The following is a 20,392-nucleotide window of genomic DNA, read 5'->3' as shown; positions in this document are numbered from 1 at the left end:
TCATTTGAGCCCATTAGCCTGGGCTCTCAGCTCAGTTGGTCCTACAAAAGCATGAAGGCACATGTCTGGAGGTAACAGGGGTCTGGACTGGGAAATATTCTAGTGACATGAAGAGCCCCAAGGAGACAGCACATCTCCTCTCCCCTAAGCTGTACTAATGGTGTGATATGGGCAACTGTAGTCTGAGTGGGAAGGCGTCCGATCACCCTATCAGAGAGGCAGAGAGGAAAGCGAAGAGCAGAGCACGAAGCAGCGAGAAGAACTCAATGGTCTCTGGATTACTTTGCCCAGAGACTTTTTACGCTGGGGAGGATCAGGTCTCTAAACACATCAGTCCTCACTGGAGAACTTCTGCTACGCAAACAGAATATCAGCAAACGGATAAACCCGTAGTGCAGGTCTGTTTTCCCTCGGCTGAGGAGAAGCAGTCTCAAGGTTCTGCTTGCACCAGTATGTCTACCAAAAGAGAGCCCACTACAGCCACTGGGGCCTCTTTTTGGCTTTGGGTTACAAATCTCCTAGGCAAATATTTATGAACACTACCAATGCTGGAGCCTCGGGAAGAGTAATTGGTATTAGAAAAGGAAAGGAATCACAGCACTGAGTTCTGACACCGAACAGGCTTCTCTGAGAAATGCAGGGGACTGAGGAGGAATCAAAGCCCAGCAGCAGCAGCAAATGTGGGGTGGGTCCCGCATACCAGCAGGGAGGTGGCAAGCAGGCTGGGAACACCATGACTGCCTTAATCTTAGCTTGGGACTAAAAACCACTACTATACGGATTCACCAGAGTTCCAGAACAAGGACACTCACATCTTGCAGAAGCTTCTCTAAATTCTCTTGAAGTTCATAGAAGTAGTGTGAGGTAATGAGGCCACTCCGAGATTTATCCAGGCAGTCTCGGGCCATCTCAATCACCTGATGATGAATAAAGCTCAAGGTTCCATCTGCCAAGGGCAACACGTTGTCTGGAGTGTTGGAGGAAATGAACTCTGCTAGATGCTCTTCCATTTGTGCGGTGGCCTGCAAATCAAAGCAGGACAAGTGACTCTTCCCTTCTGATCCAGCTCAGCTGGAGCTAAGCCTGAAGGGCCTGGTCAGAGCCTAAGGATGGGCTCTGTGATCCTGGTTTCCTGAGGTTGCATTTGGGAAACCTGATGACTGGAGACGTGAAAGGTCACCTTCAAGTCAAGTCAAAACATTACAATCAAGGCCCTCTCTCACCTGGCCTTGTCCACCTCCTCACTCCTTGAACGGCACATTCTCTTGCTCTAAGGACACTGAGGTTCTGTTGTTCTTTTATCATGCTATCTCATGCCTCTGTCCATTTATGCTGTTCCCTGTGTGTAGCTTTTTCACCTGCCAAGCCTGCCTGGCAAACTCCTACTACTCCTTCTAATCTCAGTTCAAGCATCATCTTTCCTCTGGGAAGTCTTTGATTCCTCCAGGAAAACTGGGTTTCCTTTCCTCTGTGCTTCCACTGGACCTCCCAACTGTATAAACTTGGTGTGTGGACACTCCTGGTTTCTAAATCTTTCTCCAGACTGGGAACTTCTTCAAGTCAGTGGGAGTTTGATTTATCTCAGGATCCTCTAACTTGAACTTAGGACCCAACTGAGTTAAGCAGATGTTCAGAGAGTGTTTATTGAAGGTGTGAACCTGCCTGCTCACGGACCTGGATCCCCAGCAGCAGCATGAGGTCTGGCTCAGAAGCCTCTTGGGGACCTAACTGCACAGGAATGTCAAAATGACAAATATACATCAGCTAACAAGTTCCTAATTGCCTATCTAGGGCTTGGCTTTCTTTCCTTTGCCACCAGGTGGTGATTTCTGATTTTCAGTGTGTGTTTAGGTGGGTGTTTGTATATGTATATATATGTGTGTGTATATATACACACACACACATACACACACATACACACATATTTATGGTGTAGTGGTGTGGTAGGGAGAGAGGGAGGGAAGGGGAGGTGAAAGAGAAGAGGGAGTGGAAGGAATCTTAACATGCTTTTTCTAACATGAGTTCATCTTACATACAAACGTGCAATGCTAGAATAACAATGTAACACCTAATATACAAGGAGGAGGAGGAAACACGCGAGATGCATTTCTAAACACTATACACACCCAAACTTTTTTATGAAGAAGGCACAACAGAATGATTTCCTAGCTGTTCATTCTGCCCCTCTTCCTTGCTCTTACTCTCCAGTGCCCATTTGAAGGCTAGAAAGTGCAGACCACAGGGCAGCAAAGAAATAACAGCTAACACTTACTGAGTGCTATGTCCTGAGCACAGTTAGAAAAGCTTAATGTTCACTAATCTTCACAAACTCCCTATGAGATAGATACTCTTATTATCTCAGATTACAGATGAGGCAAATGAAGCTCAGAGAAGTTAAATAATCTGCCCAGGGTCATGAGGATAATAAGCCTCATGTAGAAGGCCTCTTGAACCCCGTCGGCCTGGTTCCAGGGTCTGAGCTCCTCCTCACTGCTCTGCTTCACTGTGAATGTCAAGAGGGAGAGCACAAGGGCTTCGCACTTTTTCCCTAAGCCACCCGTGTGTGCCCAGGAGACTACTCGAGGCTCGAAAAAGGACACTCTCGGAGGAGCAGGGAACCACACATCGCAGACCCTAGATACAGATGAACAGGTAGAGCCGGGGGTCTGGATGGAGGATGAAGAAAGAGGCTTGAAGACCCCATTCTCGCTGTTGTCATGGAGAGGGAACCTCCGTCAGGCCCTGATTCTCTCTCAGACAGAACTGGCTGTGTTCTGCAGGAACAGGGCCTATCATTAGAAAGCCAGGTCAGAGTATTTAGGCATGTGGTGTTCAAAAGAAATGCAAATGGGAAACAAGGTCCTCCTTCCACAAACAAGGAGGTTTACAGTCAAACTGCAGTTGTGGAGACCATTTCTCAACCATCTCAGAACACTAACCTACCTTCCTCCCTGCCTGAAAACACAAGTCCAAATGTGAATAGCAACTCTGAGCTGTCTCCCACCTTACTGCTCTCTCTGGCCAACGTCCTGCCAGAGGAAACTTCCAGCGTAGCTCTGTTTGTGCTTGGTAATGGGAGTGCTGCTTTAGAAATCTGCATTAAATGAAGGTGCTCTCAGAGGGCAAATCTCCTTCTGGGGGACCCCAACTCATGGATCCTGATGTGCACGGTTAAAAACAAGGTCTCTGCTCTTTCCTTCCCACTAATATACAGTGGGATATGTTTTCGACATTTCCCTCTGGATACCCCTTTCCCTGGGGAGTGGAGAAATAGAGGCTCTGCAAGTACGATCCCCAAACTCAAAGTCCTCTGCTGCCTTCCTCTTCTCCAGCAGTCTGAAAGCCCTCATGCTTGTGTCCTCCTCCTCCTGGCGCCTCCCTGCTCTCCTTCCGGATTGCTTCTGGCGACTCCCCCACCCCCAGTCTTCCCACTGGGGCTGGCTGGAGGCGGCATCCTCAGAGGCGTTACCAGTCTCCTTTAAACTGGATCCTTACCTTGGGGAATCTTTCCTTGTACACATGATTCATCATTATTATCTCACTGTCAAAGGAAACTGGTGACCGTCCAGGACTAAATAAGAAGGAAACAACTGTGTTACTTTAGTGCCAGGGAACCTTCAAGGAGAAAGATGTCCATCCCCAGAGCCCGTGCCCACCCACTGTTTGCAGCACCCACACACTCCCACCTTCAGGAGTGCTGAGTTCCAGAGCCTTTCTTATTCCTGGAGCTGCCAGCACCGTTCAGCTCAAACCTGTGCCATCTGGAGCTAGACTACCTTCCTGTAAGAGGCCTGGCCTTCACAAAGACTTCTGCCAGGGCCCGAAAAGGCCTAGACAGGAGGAGACCACTCTTGAGGCCACTGGTGGTTCTTCTAGGATCACCTCCTCCAGAACAGGACTCTCTGGGTCTTCTTTGCTTTGGCCAGTGGGGTTGGGCATACCCCAGCATGTTCTAGGAATCAAATCAAATCAAACCACCACCAAAACAACCAAAGGAAGACAGTGTATACCTGTATCTTTTCTAAACAAGCTGCATCCAATGGGGTTAACTTAGCTCTCACCTGGGGGATGAATGAGGCCAGTCCAGCCAGCCCGTAGTGAATTACAAACCTGGGTCATCTAAATCTTCCCCTTTGGCCCATGTGTGATTACATCCTCTTAAAGGATTTCAGAGTTTGAGCCACACAACTGAATGGCTATTTCGGTCCTGCCCAGTTTGGTGCCCAACATGTGACCCCAGCTGAGCTATGTTCAGAACCGTTCTTTTCTGCCTTTCCTCCCTACAGTAGGCCATGGTCTGCCTGCTACATTAATGCACATTACCCAGCTTTTTAAGAGTAATCCTCAGGGATTCCCCAGAGGTACTGTAGTCCTCTCAGTCTCAAATGGCCTAAAAGGTGCCCCTGTCTCTGTGTGGAGTGTGAAGAGCACCAAGATTCAGACGTTCCTCTGTATGAGACAAAGAAACACACTGGGCTCCACACTTCACACTCCCTCAGTTGTATGTCTGACCCTTTGCACTGCAGTCCCAGTCATTATTCTCACCAATCTGAACTTGAACCAGTCTTTGTGGCTTGCAGTGCCAACATGACCTGAGGGGATTCTTCCTGGAAGGCACTGCTCCTCTGGGCCCCCACCCTGAACATGTTAACCAACTTCTTATTTCCCAGGGACCCTGGAAATCTGAGCTCGATCATTTAAAGCCATGATCATTTTATTCTCCACCCTCTCCCTTTAACCTGGAATTCTGGCACAGATTTACCACCTAATGCCAAAGAGAAGAGCTGATTTAATCTATGGAATACACAGATAAATCAGCTGTTAAGGTTTGTTTGGTTTGATGAGCCCAGGTGATTCAGGGAAATGAGATAGATTTAGATGGGCATTTAGTTCTGCTTCTGCAATGGGCTTCTTCCCCGAGTCAGCCACAAGTGTCCTCAGAAGCAACTTTTTTAATTGGCCTAGTTTATATATGCTGGGCCTCTGGGTTCTGCAGCCAGGTGACCATCAGAATGGATGATACTATTACTCTCCTTTTACTGAATGGAGTCCAAAGTACATTTCTACTGCCAACTACTTTCAAAGGGAAAAAGAGGGACCCCTTGACAGCATCTTCAGGCACCTCTTGTGATGGTGAGTTGAGCTGTTCCCAATACCAAAGGGCTTGAGCTTCACTGCACTTGACTCATTTGAGCTGTGCCCATGTGCTAGGCCAGGGGTTGGCAAACTACGGCCCACAGACCAAATGTGCCCACTGGCTGCTTTTATAAATAAAGTTTACATAATGTCTGTGGATGATTCTGCACAACAGCAGAGTAGGTAGCTGCCAGAGATGATATGGCCTACACAGTGTGAATTATTTACTACCTTCCCCTTTATGGAATAAGTTTGTTGACTCCTAGGCTGTGCAGACAAGCTGAACTCCATGGGTACCAGGGCAGTGGGCGGAGAACACCCTCACCTGAGGCTGCGGGAGCGGGGCCGCAGGGCCGGGGACTGCCGTCCTTCTTCATCGGGTACACTCTCTGTGCTGAAATGCTTCGTCAGAAAGTGCAGCTCATCGGCTGTAGGCTGGAAGGGCAACTGGTGCAGCTTTTCCTGCGAGGAGCATGATGACTAGAGGGGACAACATTTTTAAAAAGCATTAAAGACATGTCTAAGGCAGTCTAGAAGTGGAGAGGGACTGAAAATGGTCAGTGGCTCCCCAGTCAACGTAAACCTGAGGTCAGCCCACAGCCAGCATGCTTCCCCTTGCTCCCTTGAGCCTCCACTGTGCATGATCCCGTTCATCTCTATCCTTCAGAGCTCTCAGTTCTGACGAAGCCAAGATACTATTGTCCTTCATGAGCCTTGCAGGGGGCCAGACCCAGACATTCATGAGGTGTGACAGCTCTCCAATTACCTAGGGAGCCTCTTTAGGTGGCAAAAAGATTCTTCCATGTGGACCCTTTGCCCTCAGTGAAACTTCTGGCTAGTTAGAATGGCAAGTAATAAATCATGCTTCCTGGCTTATTAGGAAATGTTCTAGGTATGCCCAGCCTACAAATGACATCCCCATAAGTTTTCCCTTCTACAACACCTTGGGAGAACCCCAGGATGGCTCAGCAATGTTTCCTTTAGGCTGTTACCAAGAGGGCAACTGGCTTTGCTGCAGCTGTGAAGGCTTTGCCCAGGCTCTAGGGACACCAACAGGCATGAAAATCCAGCAGGGAAGAAAATTATTTTTAGATCTAGAACCCAAAAATTAGACTTGACCTGAAAACAATTAAGAATTCTAAACATGGCCCAATGATTGAGATTCCAGAATCACAAGAGACCATTTGAGGGAGTGAGCTGTGCTATTACAGGCATCCCACCAATGCAGCCATTGCCGTGGCAGCCCCGGTTGGCACCTGGATCGGTGAGCTCCCGCCCTTACCTGACAAGACCGGCTACAGCAGCAGCAAATCTAACACTATTGCCTCAATTTCTGTTCACCAACTGACGAAGGATCTGGGGTTAAATGTCTAAATTCATTTACACTCAAAGCTGCAGTACCACACCAAGAAAACTCTGTTGCCACACATAAGCCTTAATACCAAGTGAGAAATCAAAAATTTTTTTGACTTACAGTGCACACTTCTCTCATGGAATCCTATAATACATAAAGTTGTAAACAGCTAGTGGGAGGTTTTCATGAGGCTCTGTCTTGGTCACATTTTTATAAATGATTTGGATAGAAGTTGCAAAAAGTATTCTCACCCAACTGCAACTAACATGAAGCAAAATTGGTATTTTAAGGTATTCCAATAAAATAAGCTGGAGCAATGGGTTGATTCTATTAAAACTTATTGAACAGGAATCTATATATAATAAATACATGACTCTTACTTTGGGTCTCAAAAATCACCTGTTTGAGTAAAGGATTATGGGGAAGGGATATTTACTAGGGAAAGATCTGAAACTAAACAGCTGCCAAAAGACCAGTGAGATCTTTGGATTAATTTAAGAGTAAAATCTAGGACTTTCCTGGTGGCCCAGTGGTTAAGACTCCGTGCTTTCACTGCAGGGGGCACGGGTTCGATTCCTGGTTGGGGAACTAAGATCCCACATGCGGTACAGAGCGGCCAAAATAATAATAAAAAAAAATTTTTTTTTAAAGAGTAATATCTAGGTCAAGAGAGGAGATGATAACTTCTTTTACCTGCTTGGGATTTATGAATACAAACTGAGCTGAGAAGGCCTGAAGAATGGTGGAAGACATGGAGAAACGGGTCTTCCGGTCTGTGGCCTACAAAGCCTAAAATATGTGCCCTTTACAGAACGTGTTTGCCAACTTGTCATCCTGGCTTCAATTAAACGTTGCTCAATGAGGAATACTCATTTTAGAGTCAATTGTGCATAGTGTCAGTTAGGACATTTGTTGTGTTTTAGGCTAAAATCTTCTCTAAAAGAGACATAACTAGAAGTTTTAGAGACAGGCCCAATATATTTTTTTGCTGATATACAATCAAACTTGAATATCAAATCACATTCATCCTTCCCTTCTTTTTTGAAAGGAAAAGGTGAAAAAGTTGGAGGAGGGTCTACCAGGCCTTTGTGACATGGGGGTGGGGGTGTTATCTGCTCTTGGTTGCAGTTCTACAAATAAAATAGGGGAGCAAGGGAACCGTGCTTAGGAGTCCCTGTGCCTGGCCTTGTAGGCAGAGCAAAAGTCCATCCTCAAGCCCTCTTCTGACTCCACTAGGAATAACTGACGCTCAGAAACATGCTGGTTAATTCTTTCCAAAGGCATTTAATGGATCTGACTACGGCTGTTAAGGGCCACCAGACTCTGTCCCTCTCAGCCTCATCCCAAGCAACCTCTTTGAGTTGGGCTTTGGAGAAAAAGTTGAGAACCACTTTGCAACACTGTAGGGACAGGGAGCAATACCTGTAGGGAAGTATTTCCTCAGGGTGAAGGAGGTACGGCCACAGATTTGGCTACTTACTGAGACAGTGGAGCTAGGAGTGTTGGTTCCATAGCCTGAAGAAGGCAAAGAGGCCAAAGACCAGCGCCGTCCATCAGTCCTATGTAAGAAAAGAATGTTAGGCAGTTTCTATCAAGCCCCACCCTGAGCCCAGGACCTGCCTGTCTTTCCATCAGGTTTTTTGGGGCAGTTGATTCACTGGTAGGCTCTTTCTTGTCTCAAGACAGTACTGCTCAGTCCAGCACACACTTTCGTATCTCTTTCCTACATGGGGCCTATTGTTGTGTGTTTTCCACTGCAAAGACAGACATCTCTGACTATAATGGAGTCCATAACTTTAAATAAGAATATCTGTTATGCAATACTATGGTTTTGGAATAAAAATCTTTATACTCTCAACTTATTCACTTTTAACGATGACAGAGAAGCAATGACAGAGGACTGCAGCTAAAGGCATCATCACAAGGAGAGAACTGCCACTGAAATGCTAGTTCCTTTTCTGAAGGCTCCATGCGAAGGGTCCTTTGGTGTTCCCCAGGCCACTGGGTTGATAACCGGGAAGAAGCCAAACTAGCACCTGGGTCTGAGTATGAATCAATAGATTGCAAACAGTCAAAGGCTACCCAGGACCCATTAGGACTCATAAACCCAATCTTTGAGAATGTTTGTCCAAGAGTGACAGCAAACTTATGAAAGAAGAGTGAAGTGGCATAGCCTTGGCCATATATGAGACTTTGGGGCAGGCTTCCAGCTGCTCTTTAGAGGATGTGCTCTGAAGCTCTCATCACAGAGAACCACAGTTACCTGCTTTGCTTTAGAGAAGAAAGATCAACCAAGTATCTGGTTTGAAGCTTTTATAACATGGACAAGTGATTCTTTCCTGGACTACAGGATGTGTTGTAACACAAATGTTCTTTCTTGTGGAGCTTAGGGGTACAACCTGCTCTGGTTGAAGTTACAGAAAAACTTCTTTGATGTGACCCACAGAACCTAAGAACGTTAGCAATGGAGGACCTTTAGAAGTTAAGTTCAATACTCTCAATCTTCAGAGAAAACATTAAGACCCAGAGATCTGGATGAATTGTTCCAGGCTCCACAGTTAAAGGTGGGTGCGGGGAGGCATGGAGAGGAAGAAGGAAAAAAAGGAATCAATCTTGCCAGGGCTTCTCTTTTGGAAGCACTCCTCTCCACCCTCACCACTACCAAGCAGCTTTTCCTACTATGTTCTGTAAGGGGACAGCCGGGGGTTCCATGCCACATGCACATGACTCAAACTTCATGCCACCCAGGCAGCCGGTCCTGCTGGAACCTAGTCTCTGAGGCAAAGAAATGTCCAGGAGGCTGCTCAAACATGATATTCTCTCTGATCTCTCTTTTGGGTCCTGAGAGCTCTACACAAGGAAGCAAGTCAATTCCAGGAAAACAGAGCTCAGCAAAGACGGGACTAGTCTAACTCAGGGAGGCATTTCCCAAACCCTTGTCAGATACACTTCTCCACAGGTGATTTTTCCTCCTTCATACAGAAATGGGAACCAACTGCATGGCAGCCATTTTTCTGTAAACTGAAGAGCAGGGACCACCAGAGTCAGAAATGTCACTACAGGATGCCTCCATTTCCTCTGCCTGGTCATCCCACTGGGTGACTGAGGAAAGTTGTGGGAATGAGGGTGACCTGTTCCTACGCTCAGAAGCTTGGAACTAAATATTTAGCAAATCCTGCTTTCTAAACATATGAGCATGGAGCATGGAGCCTTGGTTCCAGCAGGTAGAGGGGGCTCCCTCAGGGCCTCTTGGATAGAAATGAAAGGCCAAATGTTCATACCCACAGTCAGAGAAGACTCATCACAGCCAGTTCTCACCAAGCATAAAACCACAAACCATACTGTCTGGCCATGCATAGCAGTTTCCCATCCCCTCTCCCCATCACGTCCGCTATTACCTGTCTGCTCTGTGGCCATGGCTGTAGTGAAAAGACATATATTAAAGTGAGAATCAAAGGGAACCAGAGAGACTGCTCCGTTTGACACCTGGCGTTTGGTCTAGCTTGGCAGAGGTAAACCTTTTGTTTACGAATGTGTGTAAGTTAGTAGTGAAGTTGTGTGACTAATGGGTCTATCCCTAGAGTTTCATTAAATCTGCCTTTTGTGTGATATTCCAAACTAATGTGATTCTATAAAGCTCATGCTCAACTTCAGTGATAGGAAACACAATTCCTGAGTACCTTGTTTCGCAGGGTTGAAGTCTTCCCTCCCCTCCCCCACCAATACCTAGTTACTTTTCCTACTATGTCTGGTAAGGGGACAGCCGGGGTTCTGTCTTCCATACGACTCAAACTTCAGGCCACCTAGCACAGACCTGTGTGGATCTCAGTGGTAATACCAGGTCCCAAAGCCCCCGGCTGATCCTACTCCTAAAGCCCAGGGAATGATGCAGACACAGGACACCGACGGAACATGCTATTCCCTCTGCATGGATTGGTCTACACACCTGCATCCTCACTCCCAACATGGCAGGCTCCTTCTTATCCTTCAGGTTGGCTTAAAAGTCACTCCTTCCAAGAGGGCTTACATGACCACCCAGTACAGACTCTCCAGCCTCATTCCCTTCCTACTCTTTTAGGCAGCATCATGTTCTTTCCCTTCACGGTGCTTATCACAGGTTACAGCTATATATTTGTTTGTTTGCTTGTTCGTTATTCTTCCCCACCACTCATTCAATCAATAAGCACCGACTGAGTGCTTATTATATACTAGCAGACATATTTTCAACATATTAAGGCATCTCTATTAAAGGTGCTTTGATTCTGGTTGAGAGGAAACAGAAAACAAATAAGAAACTACAGTCAGCCCTCCTTATCCATGGGTTCTGCATCTGTAGATTCAACCAACAGTGAATCAAAAATATTCAGGGGGAAAAAAATCCAGAAAGTTCCACAAAGCCAAACTTGAATGTGCTCCATGCCAGCAATTATTCACACTGTATTTAAAACTATTTATATACCATTTACATTGTATTAGGTATTATAAGTAATCTAGAGATGATTTAAAGTATACAAGAGGATGTGCATAGGTTATATGCAAATACTATGCCATTTTGTATAAGGGATTTAAACATCTGTACACTTTGGTATCCACCAGGGTCCTGGAACCAATCCCCTCTGGATACCGAGGGGTGACTGTTATCAGGCATTGAAAAGTACTAGTTTGAAAATAAAACTGGATGGTTTGCTGGAGAATGATGAGGGGGGCTCCTTTATATTGTATGGTGAGGGAAGACCTCTCTGGGGAGTTGACATTTAAGATGAGAAATGAAAGACAAGAAGGAGTTAACTAAGCAAAGACCTGAGGGAACAGCATTCCCTCAAAGGGAACAACAAGTGCACAGACTCTACTAAGTCTACTAAGTTTCTAGAAAGTTAGGGCTCTGTCTCTCTGGTTCCCACTATATAACTAAGTACCCAGCATGTGCCTGGGCTTACTGGGTACTCAGTAAATATTTATTGAATGAATGGGAAATGACTCAATGCCATTTACAGAGAACAGTCACAGGTCCTACTGTCCCAGCTCAGACCTAATCTGAGGCTAGAGTTCAAACACAATCAAGGCAGGAAGTCTGAGATAAGTTAGACTTTCAGCTGGGCTGGAAAGCAAATGCATCCATCCATTATATACCTATACTGTAAGTGTTCTTATCTGGATCGTTAGTTAACTAACGAAGTTACACAGGGTAGGAGAGGTGAGTCCATGGAACAAACTCTGACGATACTTGCTTTGAATAAGGCAATTGGGTCAGGAGGGGCACTCAAGTCAGCCATCAAACTTCTCCCAACCTGTCCACGACCTTTTCAGCTGCATACAATCCGGGAGAGGAAGGGGGTGGATTTCTTCTGGGTTGCCATTTTAACAGTGAGTTAATGCTGTTAAATTAGGAATCTGTTCTTTTTCTGTTATCTCTCTTAAAAAAGAAGTCTGAGTACTACTACTACTACTCTGATCTCAAGATGTATATATCATTCTCCAACCATTAGAGGCTCCAAATCTGGAGCCATGATTTTTCTGGAGGTCTTAATACCAAAGACTGACTCCCACCAAGAATATTTTTAAAAATAAAAATAAAAAATAAAGTCAAAGAACGTGAACGCTGCCAAGAAAGAATTTTAGAGATGTTCTGAAAAGTAAATAATTTGTATAAGAAGTCTTGGGGGACTTCCCTGGTGGTGCAGTGGTTAAGAATCCGCCTGCCAATGCAGGGGACACGGGTTCAAGCCCTGGTCTGGGAAGATCCCACATGCCGTGGAGCAACTAAGCCCGTGTGTCACAACTACCGAGCCTGCACTCCAGAGCCCGTGAGCCACAACTACTGAGCCCACGTGTCACAGCTACTGAAGCCTGTGCGCCTAGAGCCAGTGCTCCTCAACAAGAGAAGCCACCGCAATGAGAAGCACGCGCACCACAACAAAGAGTAGCCCCCGCTCACCGCAACTAGAGAAAGCCCACATGCAGCAACGAAGACCCAACACAGCCAAAAATAAACAAAAATAAACAAACAAATAAATAAATGTATTAAAAAAAAAAAAGAAGCCTTGGTATATGGACTGACTCATGTCAATCAGCTCAGTACTTCTCCAGAGGCCAGGTGATACCCTGGCAATGGGCTGAACTGTCAGGATTGCTACCATGGGCCAGGGATAAGTTGATATCATTTCCAGAAATAAGTGAAATGTGAGGAATACAAGCATGGCTCTGCAACACACCAAATCTTTCTAAATTCCTGGGAGGATAAGTGAAGATCTGGTAGTCTCTTTATCCCCAAGGAGGGAGGCATAAATGGCCTCTTCTAGCTCCCTGGAACTACCTGAGTTAGAGGAATAAGAGTATAACTTTGGGTCCTCTTGGGAGGAAAACCCATTTTCTCATCGATCACTCTAGGATAGCTTTCAGTCAAGAGTATAATGTTTTCGAACATACCCTCAGGAAACCAGGGACTTGTGCTTAAGATTATAAAATAAATTCACTTTTAATATCTACTTGCCCATTTGAACATTCAAACACAAATACCTACGGTGTTTGGAAAGCAAAGCTTGAACAAGTTGTTTATGACCTGGGCGAGGAAAGCAGGAAAGGAATTTTGATGGCTGGTAGACCAAGGTAACACACTTGGAAGGGCAGTGCCTCAAAGGAGGAAGCTGACATTTAACTGATATTCATTCAAATGCCACACATGTTAGTCACAGAGGAGTTTTTCTGTCAACTTACCTACGGGCAGGAACAAAGGAAAAGTGAGCAGGTGCATTTGGAGAGAAATTCCGGGGGCTGTCCAAAGGACTGTTACCTGTGGACAAGGAAAGTAAAAGAAATCCTCTGTGAGGTTTGCTTTTGAGGAGGGTTGAAATGATAATAACCTTCAGGGAAGAAATCAGCCCCTAGCATTGGCAATTAGCATTATATGGTTATTTTTCCAGGTCCACCATTAGTTTAGTGATTCTCTATTTGCAAAAATTGGCAGCCCAGAGGTTTCTCCCTTGTTCCCAAGTTGCCTGTAACCATCTATGCTTCTCAGACATCTGTTTTAGATCTAGCAGCAACCTGCCCTCCTTGGAACACCTCAGGTTCCAATCTGCCTATTCAAGTTAACCCAACTTTCCAAAGGCTTGAACTCATTCAGTACAGACAGCACGGCCAAACGCTCCCACTTCTCAAAGGGCAACGGGACTCCTGGCCTGAAAGCCTCTTGCACATATATCTCTGCACACTGCATCCAAGGGGGCTAACTCAGAAATATGTGTGCTTAAGCGAAAATGAAGTTCTCAGGAGAGCAGTGCTCCTTAAACAGTCCATACACAAGGCCCCCAAGTCTGCAAAGCATGCCCAACCCCTTCACAGTGTAGGAATTCTCTCTCTTTATTAGTTTTCACATGTTCCTTATAACTTGTAAACTTATAGCTCAGAAGCTTTGAACAAAACTGTGTGCTTACTTTAGCGCTATGACCACAATTCTCAAACCTAAGCCTGCCATACTTCTTTGGTCTAACTTCCAGCTGGGGGCTGGTATTTAGGAGGAACTGTCAACATGTCTCTACCCAAAAATCATGTTGAAGTAAGCACCATACTCTATGATGTGCTAACCACTCTGACAATCCCTACCCACCTCCCCACTTCTGTGCTCACCTCTATGAACCAACACTGGCTATGGGGAACTGCTATCCAGGGACTTGGTAGTTCACCATGCCCTGGCTTTTTCTTGGGCAGTTTATTTCCTGTATAGGGTATGACTGTTCCAAGGTGCCAGGAAGCCGCCCATGTGTTTCTCATTATCTCCATTCAGCAGGTGTGGATAGCACTTGCCTTTCTGTACTGATCTTGGAAAAACCAGCCTCTCAAACAATGCCCCCTACCCTATGCAGCACCTCTGTATCAATTATATAAAGGCACTCTCTTTAGGAGAACTAGTGAAGAAGAGGCATTCTCAGCTTCCACTCATCCCCTTGACAGGGATCCCCAATGAGGTGTACAACCTTATGCTCTCAACCTAGTACCAACCCTGGGTTTCCCATGTGTCTAGGGCTATCTCCTACAATCTATCCCACCTCCTGGCTGGCACATGCCACCAGGGTGTGAGAAAAGTGATTTGGAATAACTGTTTCCTTAGGCAGGACTTAAAAAGAATCAGGCCTCCTCAGAATTATCAAGGTCTTTAAAAAAAATCCTTATTCTTTTTAAATAGTGTCATCTCAGAGATTAAAAAGTACCTTCAGTCTGATCCATGACACGTAAAACTAGATGCCCTTTGTTGATTCCCAAAACCACCCAGCTAAAGCCTCAAGGAAATCGCCGGACATCAGTATCCTACAAACAATGACCAGCCTTCCAAGGACCAGGTGTGGTGATGGTTATCGGGAAGAACATGAATCTTCCAGGTGCTCACAGTAAAGCTAGGGATTCATAGAACATACATATGTCAGAAATAACTAACACTAAGAGGAAAAAAAGCTGTAAACAACAACAACAACAATAATAAAACCCAGCACACCACTGAGCTGTGAGACAACTTCAAGCAGAGACTAATAATCCTTAAAGCAGAAGAGAGTGGGGGAGCAGAAAACATATTTGAAGAAATAATGGCTGACAGTCTTCCAAATTTGGTGAAAAAAACCTATAAACCCACATATCTAAGAATCTCCAAGAACCCTGAGAGAAAGAGGACGAAAACTATACCAAAGCACATTATAATCATATTGCTCAAAACTCATGATAAAAAGAAAAATCTTAGAAGCAGCTGGGAGGTGGACAGGGGGGTAAGAAAGACATGTTATATACAGAGGAACAAAGATAAGGATTATAGCAGACTTCTCATTGAAAACAATGCATGAAGGCAATGGAACAACATCTTTAAATTAATGAAAAAAACCCACAAATCCTACCAACCTAGAATTCTATACCAGCTATTGTGTAATAAAGAATCTGGTGGGGGCCTCCCTGGTGGCGCAGTGGTTGAGAGTCCGCCTGCCGATGCAGGGGATACGGGTTCGTGCCCCGGTCCGGGAAGATCCCACATGCCGCGGAGCGGTTGGGCCCGTGAGCCATGGCCGCTGAGCCTGTGCGTCCGGAGCCTGTGCTCCGCAACGGGAGAGGCCACAACAGTGAGAGGCCCGCGTACAGCAAAAAAAAAAAAAAAAAAAAGAATCTGGTGGCGTTTGTCCCCAGTTCCTGGGAATGTGCCTCTAAATCTTTGCAACTTCCCAAGTGATGGGAGTGTCTTTGTTATTTATGGTGGGGCCAGACAGTTTATGCAAATGAGATGACCAATCATGTGACTAGAGGGCTGGGGCTTTAAGCCATCTGATATCACTCTGACCTCCAGGGAATGGAGGGGCGCTAGAGACTCAGTTCAATCACATAGCCAATGAATCAATCAATCACACCTACATAATGAAACCCCAATAAGCACTCTGGACACCAAAGCTTTGAAGAACTTTCCTGGTTAATAATACTCTGCGTACTGTTACACATGAGCGTGCTGGGGGGGTTGATGCATCTAGACTTCATGGAGAGAAGGCACTGGAAGCTTCACACGTGGGACCCTCTCAGACCTCACCTTATAAGTCTCTTTTTTGGCTGATTCTTTTATTTATTTATTTATTTATTTATTTATTTATCTGTTTGTTTGTTTATTTGGCTGCACTGGGTCTTAGTTGTGGTATGCAGGCTCTTTGTTGTGGCACACAGGCTCAGTAGTTGTAGTGCGCAGCCTCTCTAGTTGTGGCACGTGGGCTCTCCAGTTGTGGTGAGCAGGCTCCAGAGCATGCTGGCTTAGTTGCCCCGTGGCATGTGGGATCTTACTTCCCCAACCAGGGATCAAATCCATGTCCCCTGCATTGGAAGGTGGATTCTTAACCACCGGACCACCAGGGAAGTCCCTGGCTGGTTCTTAATGTACCCTTTTTGCTATAATAAAACTGTATTTGTAAGTATAGTGCTTTCCTGAGTTCTGTAAATCATTCTAGCCAATTGTTAAACCTGAGGAGGTAGTGGGAACCCTTGAATTTGTATCCAATTGGTCAGAATTATGGGTGGCCTGGGAATCACCAAGCATGGATGTCTAAAGTAATGATAGTTTTGTGGAGAACTGTGCCCATAACCTGAGAAGTCTCGCCTAGTTCTGGGCAGTTAGTGTCAGAAGTCATTGCACCAGCAAAAATATTTTTAACATATTGTTAAAAAACAAAGGTGGGGCTTCCGTGGTGGCGCAGTGGTTGAGAGTCCGCCTGCCGATGCAGGGGACACGGGTTCGTGCCCCGGTCCGGGAGGATCCCACATGCCGCGGAGTGGCTGGGCCCGTGAGCCAGAGCGTCCGGAGCCTGTGCTCCTCAACGGGAGAGGCCGCAACAGTGAGAGGCCCGTGTACCGCAAAAAAAAAAAAAAAACCAAAAAAAAAACCCCAAAGGTGAAATAAAGATATTTTCAGATAAAAAAGCCAAATGAAATCCTCAACAGAAGACTGCACTACAAGAAATATATATATATATATATATATTTTTGGCAGTACGCGGGCCTCTCACCGCTGCGGCCTCCCCCGCCGCAGAGCACAGGCTCCGGACGTGCAGGCCCAGCGGCGATGGCCCACGGTCCCAGCCGCTCCGGAGCGGCACGTGGGATCCTCCCGGACAGGGGCACGAATCCGCGCCACCCGCATCAGCAGGCAGACCCCCAACCACTGCGCTACCAGGGAAGCCCTACAAGAAATATTTTTAAAATTTCCTTTAGGCAGAAGGAAAATAATACCAGGAGGAAATATAGATCTACACAAAAGAATGAAGAGCACTGGAAAAGTTAGCTACATGGGAAAATGTTAAGATTTTTTTCTTATTATTTAAATGTCTTTTAAAAATAATAATGTTTAAACAAAAATAATAAGGTGGTGTGAGGTTTATAACATATATGAAAGTAAAAAGGTTTAAGATAATAATATAAAGGCTTGGAGGTGAAAATGGAATAGTATTATTCTTACGCTGTATGTGAAGTGGTTTAGTATGGTGATAAATATATATACTATAAATGCGAATCCAACCACTAAATAACAAAGAGTTATAGCTCACAAGCTAATAAAGGATATGAAATGGAATAAAAAACACTAAACCCCAAATAAAAGAGCAAAAGAGCAAAGAAAACAGATGGTACAATTAAGAAACAAATAAGAAGGTGACAGATTTAAACCAAACCATATCAACAACAATAGTAAGTAAATGTAAATAGTTAAAAGCCCCAATTAAAAGACAGAGATTGTAACACTGGATAAAAAAAGAAAGAACTTATTAAAGAAAGTATCAATATTCATAATCATTCAAAAAAGAAAAGATCAGTCTCAGATATTTCACTGATAAATTTGACCAAACACTTAAGGAAAAAATACCAAACAACAGCAGAATATACATTCTTTCCAAGTGAACATGGAACATGTACTAAGAAAGATCATATTCTGGTCCATAAAACAAGATCCAATAAATTTAAAAGAATTCAAGACATATAAAGTATGTTCTCTGACCACAATGAAATTTAACTAGAAATCAGTAAAAGAAAGACCTTTGGAAAATCTCCAAATATTTGGAAACTAAACAACACACTTCTGAATAATTTGTGGGTCAAAGCAGAAACGAAAAGGGAAATTAGAAAAGTATTTTAAACTAAATAAAAATGAAAACATATCACATCAGTTAAAGCAATTCCATAGCGGGAAAATTATATCACTAAATACCTGTATTAGAAAAGAATGACTCAATTCAGTGATCTCAGCTTCTATCTTAAGAAATTAGAAAAAGAGCAAATGAAACCCAGAATAAAGGAAAGCACAAAGATAACTGAAGAAATCAATTTAAAAACAAAGAAAAACAATAGAGAAAATTAGCAAAACCATATACAGATCTTTTAAGATCAATAAACTATAGACATATTGATCAGGAAAAAAAGAGAAGACACAAAATACTGACATCAGGAATGAAAGAGGTGACATCCTACAGATTGTACAGATATCAGAAGAATAATCAGGCAATATTATGAACAAGCTTATGTCAATTAATTTGACAACTTAGATGGAATTGAAATTTTTATTAAAGATACAAACCACCAAAGCTCATTCAGAAATAGATTACCCGAATAGCCTTGTATCTACTAAAGAAATTAAATTTATTCTTTAGAACCTTCCCACGAAGAAAACTCGAGGCCAAGATGGCTTCACTAGAGAATTCTACCAAACATTTAAGGAAGAACTAATAACAATTCTACACAAACTCTTCCAGAAAACTGAGAAGGGAATCCTTCCCAACTCATTGTATGAAGTTACCATTACTCTTAATACTAAAACCAGCCAAAGATGAATATATTGTACATTCTCAACAATATTTCAACAAATCAAATCCAACAATACATTAAAAGGATAATATATTTTGACCAAGTAGGGTTTATCCCAGGAATACAAGTTGTTTTAAGATCTGAAAAATCAATGAATAAAACCCACCATAATAATAGGCTAAAAAAGAAAAACCATAATATCATTGCATTAGACACAGAAAAAGCATTTGACAAAAATCCAACAACCATTTTTCATAAAAACTTTCTCCAAACTAGGAATAGAAGGAAACATTCTTAAATTGATAAAAGGCATCTATGACAAACCCATAGCTAACATTTCCTTAATGGTGAAGACAAAATGGTCTAGTATCGGAAATAAGGTAAGGACGTCCATGCTCACTATTTCCATTCAAAACTGTACTGGAGGATCTAGTGAGCGAAACAGGCGATAAAGAGAAATTTTAAAAAGCATCCAGATCAGAAAGGAAGAAAAAAAATTGTATTTATTCATAGACAACATGATCGTCTATGTAGAAAATCTGACAGAATCTACAATAAAGTTACTTATAATAAGCAAGTTTAGCAAGGCTACAGGATATAAGATCAATATACAAAAATCTACTATATTTCTATATACTAGCAAGAATCAGAAATTGAAAATAAAAGCAATACCATTTACTGCATTAAAAATATGGAATACTTAAGAGGTAAACTTGACAAAAGATGTACAAGAGCTATACAAAACAGTGTTAAGAGAAATTAAAGACAGCCTAAATAAATGGGGAAATAGCCGATGAGTAAGAAGAGTCAATATTAAGAAGTCAATTCTCCCCTAACTGATCTACACATTTAGAATAATCAAAATCAAAATCCCAACTGCCTTAAAAAAAAAAAAAAGACTATTTTAAAGAGCAGTTTTAGGTTCACAGCAAAATTGAACCAAAAGTACAGAGATTTTCCATATATCCCTTGCCCTCACTCATGCACAACCTTCCCCACCAGTTGCCTTTTGGATAAGCTGCTTTTAAAATTCACATGGAAATGCAAAGCACAAGAAGCCAGACAAAAAAAAGAATACATACTATGTGATTCCACTTAGATAAAAATTCTACAAAATTCATACTAATCTATAAGTGACAGAAAGCAGATCACTGGTTGCCTGGAGATGGAAGGAATTATAAAAGGACACTGCAGAAACTTTTGGACATGATGGATATATTCACTATTTTGATGGTGGTGATAGTTTCACAGATGTATAAGTATGTCAAAAATTATCAAAATGTATGCCTTAAAACAAATATTTTTAAAATTAAAATTTATTTTATTCATGTTATACAACTTTTTGCTTTTTTAAAAAAAGTGCAGTGTGACTGAAGATGATTCATGTTTTTAGAAATCTTAGGTCTTTTGCAGTTTGGTTTTTAAATTTAGATTTTGTGATTGGTTTTATTATAGGTGGAAAATAAACCTCACAGACATGTAGCTCCCAATGAAAGTAGTACATTATTGGCTCTGTTTACTAGATCATTTCAATTCTATTCAAAGGGTGATAAAACTTCCTTTCGTCTTCTGTGCTGTCAAGCAGTTTTTCTTGGAAAC

At 43.4% G+C, this 20,392-nt stretch overlaps 1 protein-coding gene across 6 annotated transcripts in view; it reads right to left on the bottom strand.

Annotated features, from left to right (window-relative positions):
• Nucleotides 1-20,392, bottom strand: part of MAST2 (microtubule associated serine/threonine kinase 2) — a gene marked incomplete at its 5' end in the record, with an annotated part of 199,710 nt that overhangs the window by 18,549 nt on the left and 160,769 nt on the right. For 4 of the 6 annotated variants that reach the window (XM_082614571.1, XM_082614566.1, XM_082614569.1 and 1 more), the window contains 6 exons: nt 813-1,022; nt 3,496-3,571; nt 5,462-5,616; nt 7,971-8,049; nt 9,889-9,909; nt 13,205-13,280. In XM_082614571.1, coding sequence (XP_082470697.1) covers nt 813-1,022; nt 3,496-3,571; nt 5,462-5,616; nt 7,971-8,049; nt 9,889-9,909; nt 13,205-13,280 — 617 coding nt within the window. The remainder of the gene's footprint in view (nt 1-812; nt 1,023-3,495; nt 3,572-5,461; nt 5,617-7,970; nt 8,050-9,888; nt 9,910-13,204; nt 13,281-20,392) is intronic. The other 2 variants (XM_082614568.1, XM_082614570.1) reach the window with 1 other exon arrangement.

The sequence above is a fragment of the Mesoplodon mirus genome (genome assembly GCF_964341445.2).
Source record: "Mesoplodon mirus genome assembly, chromosome: 3".
NCBI lineage: Eukaryota > Metazoa > Chordata > Mammalia > Artiodactyla > Ziphiidae > Mesoplodon > Mesoplodon mirus.
Note: the sequence above shows the minus strand (reverse complement) of the source record. Positions and strands in the feature narration are given on the sequence as shown.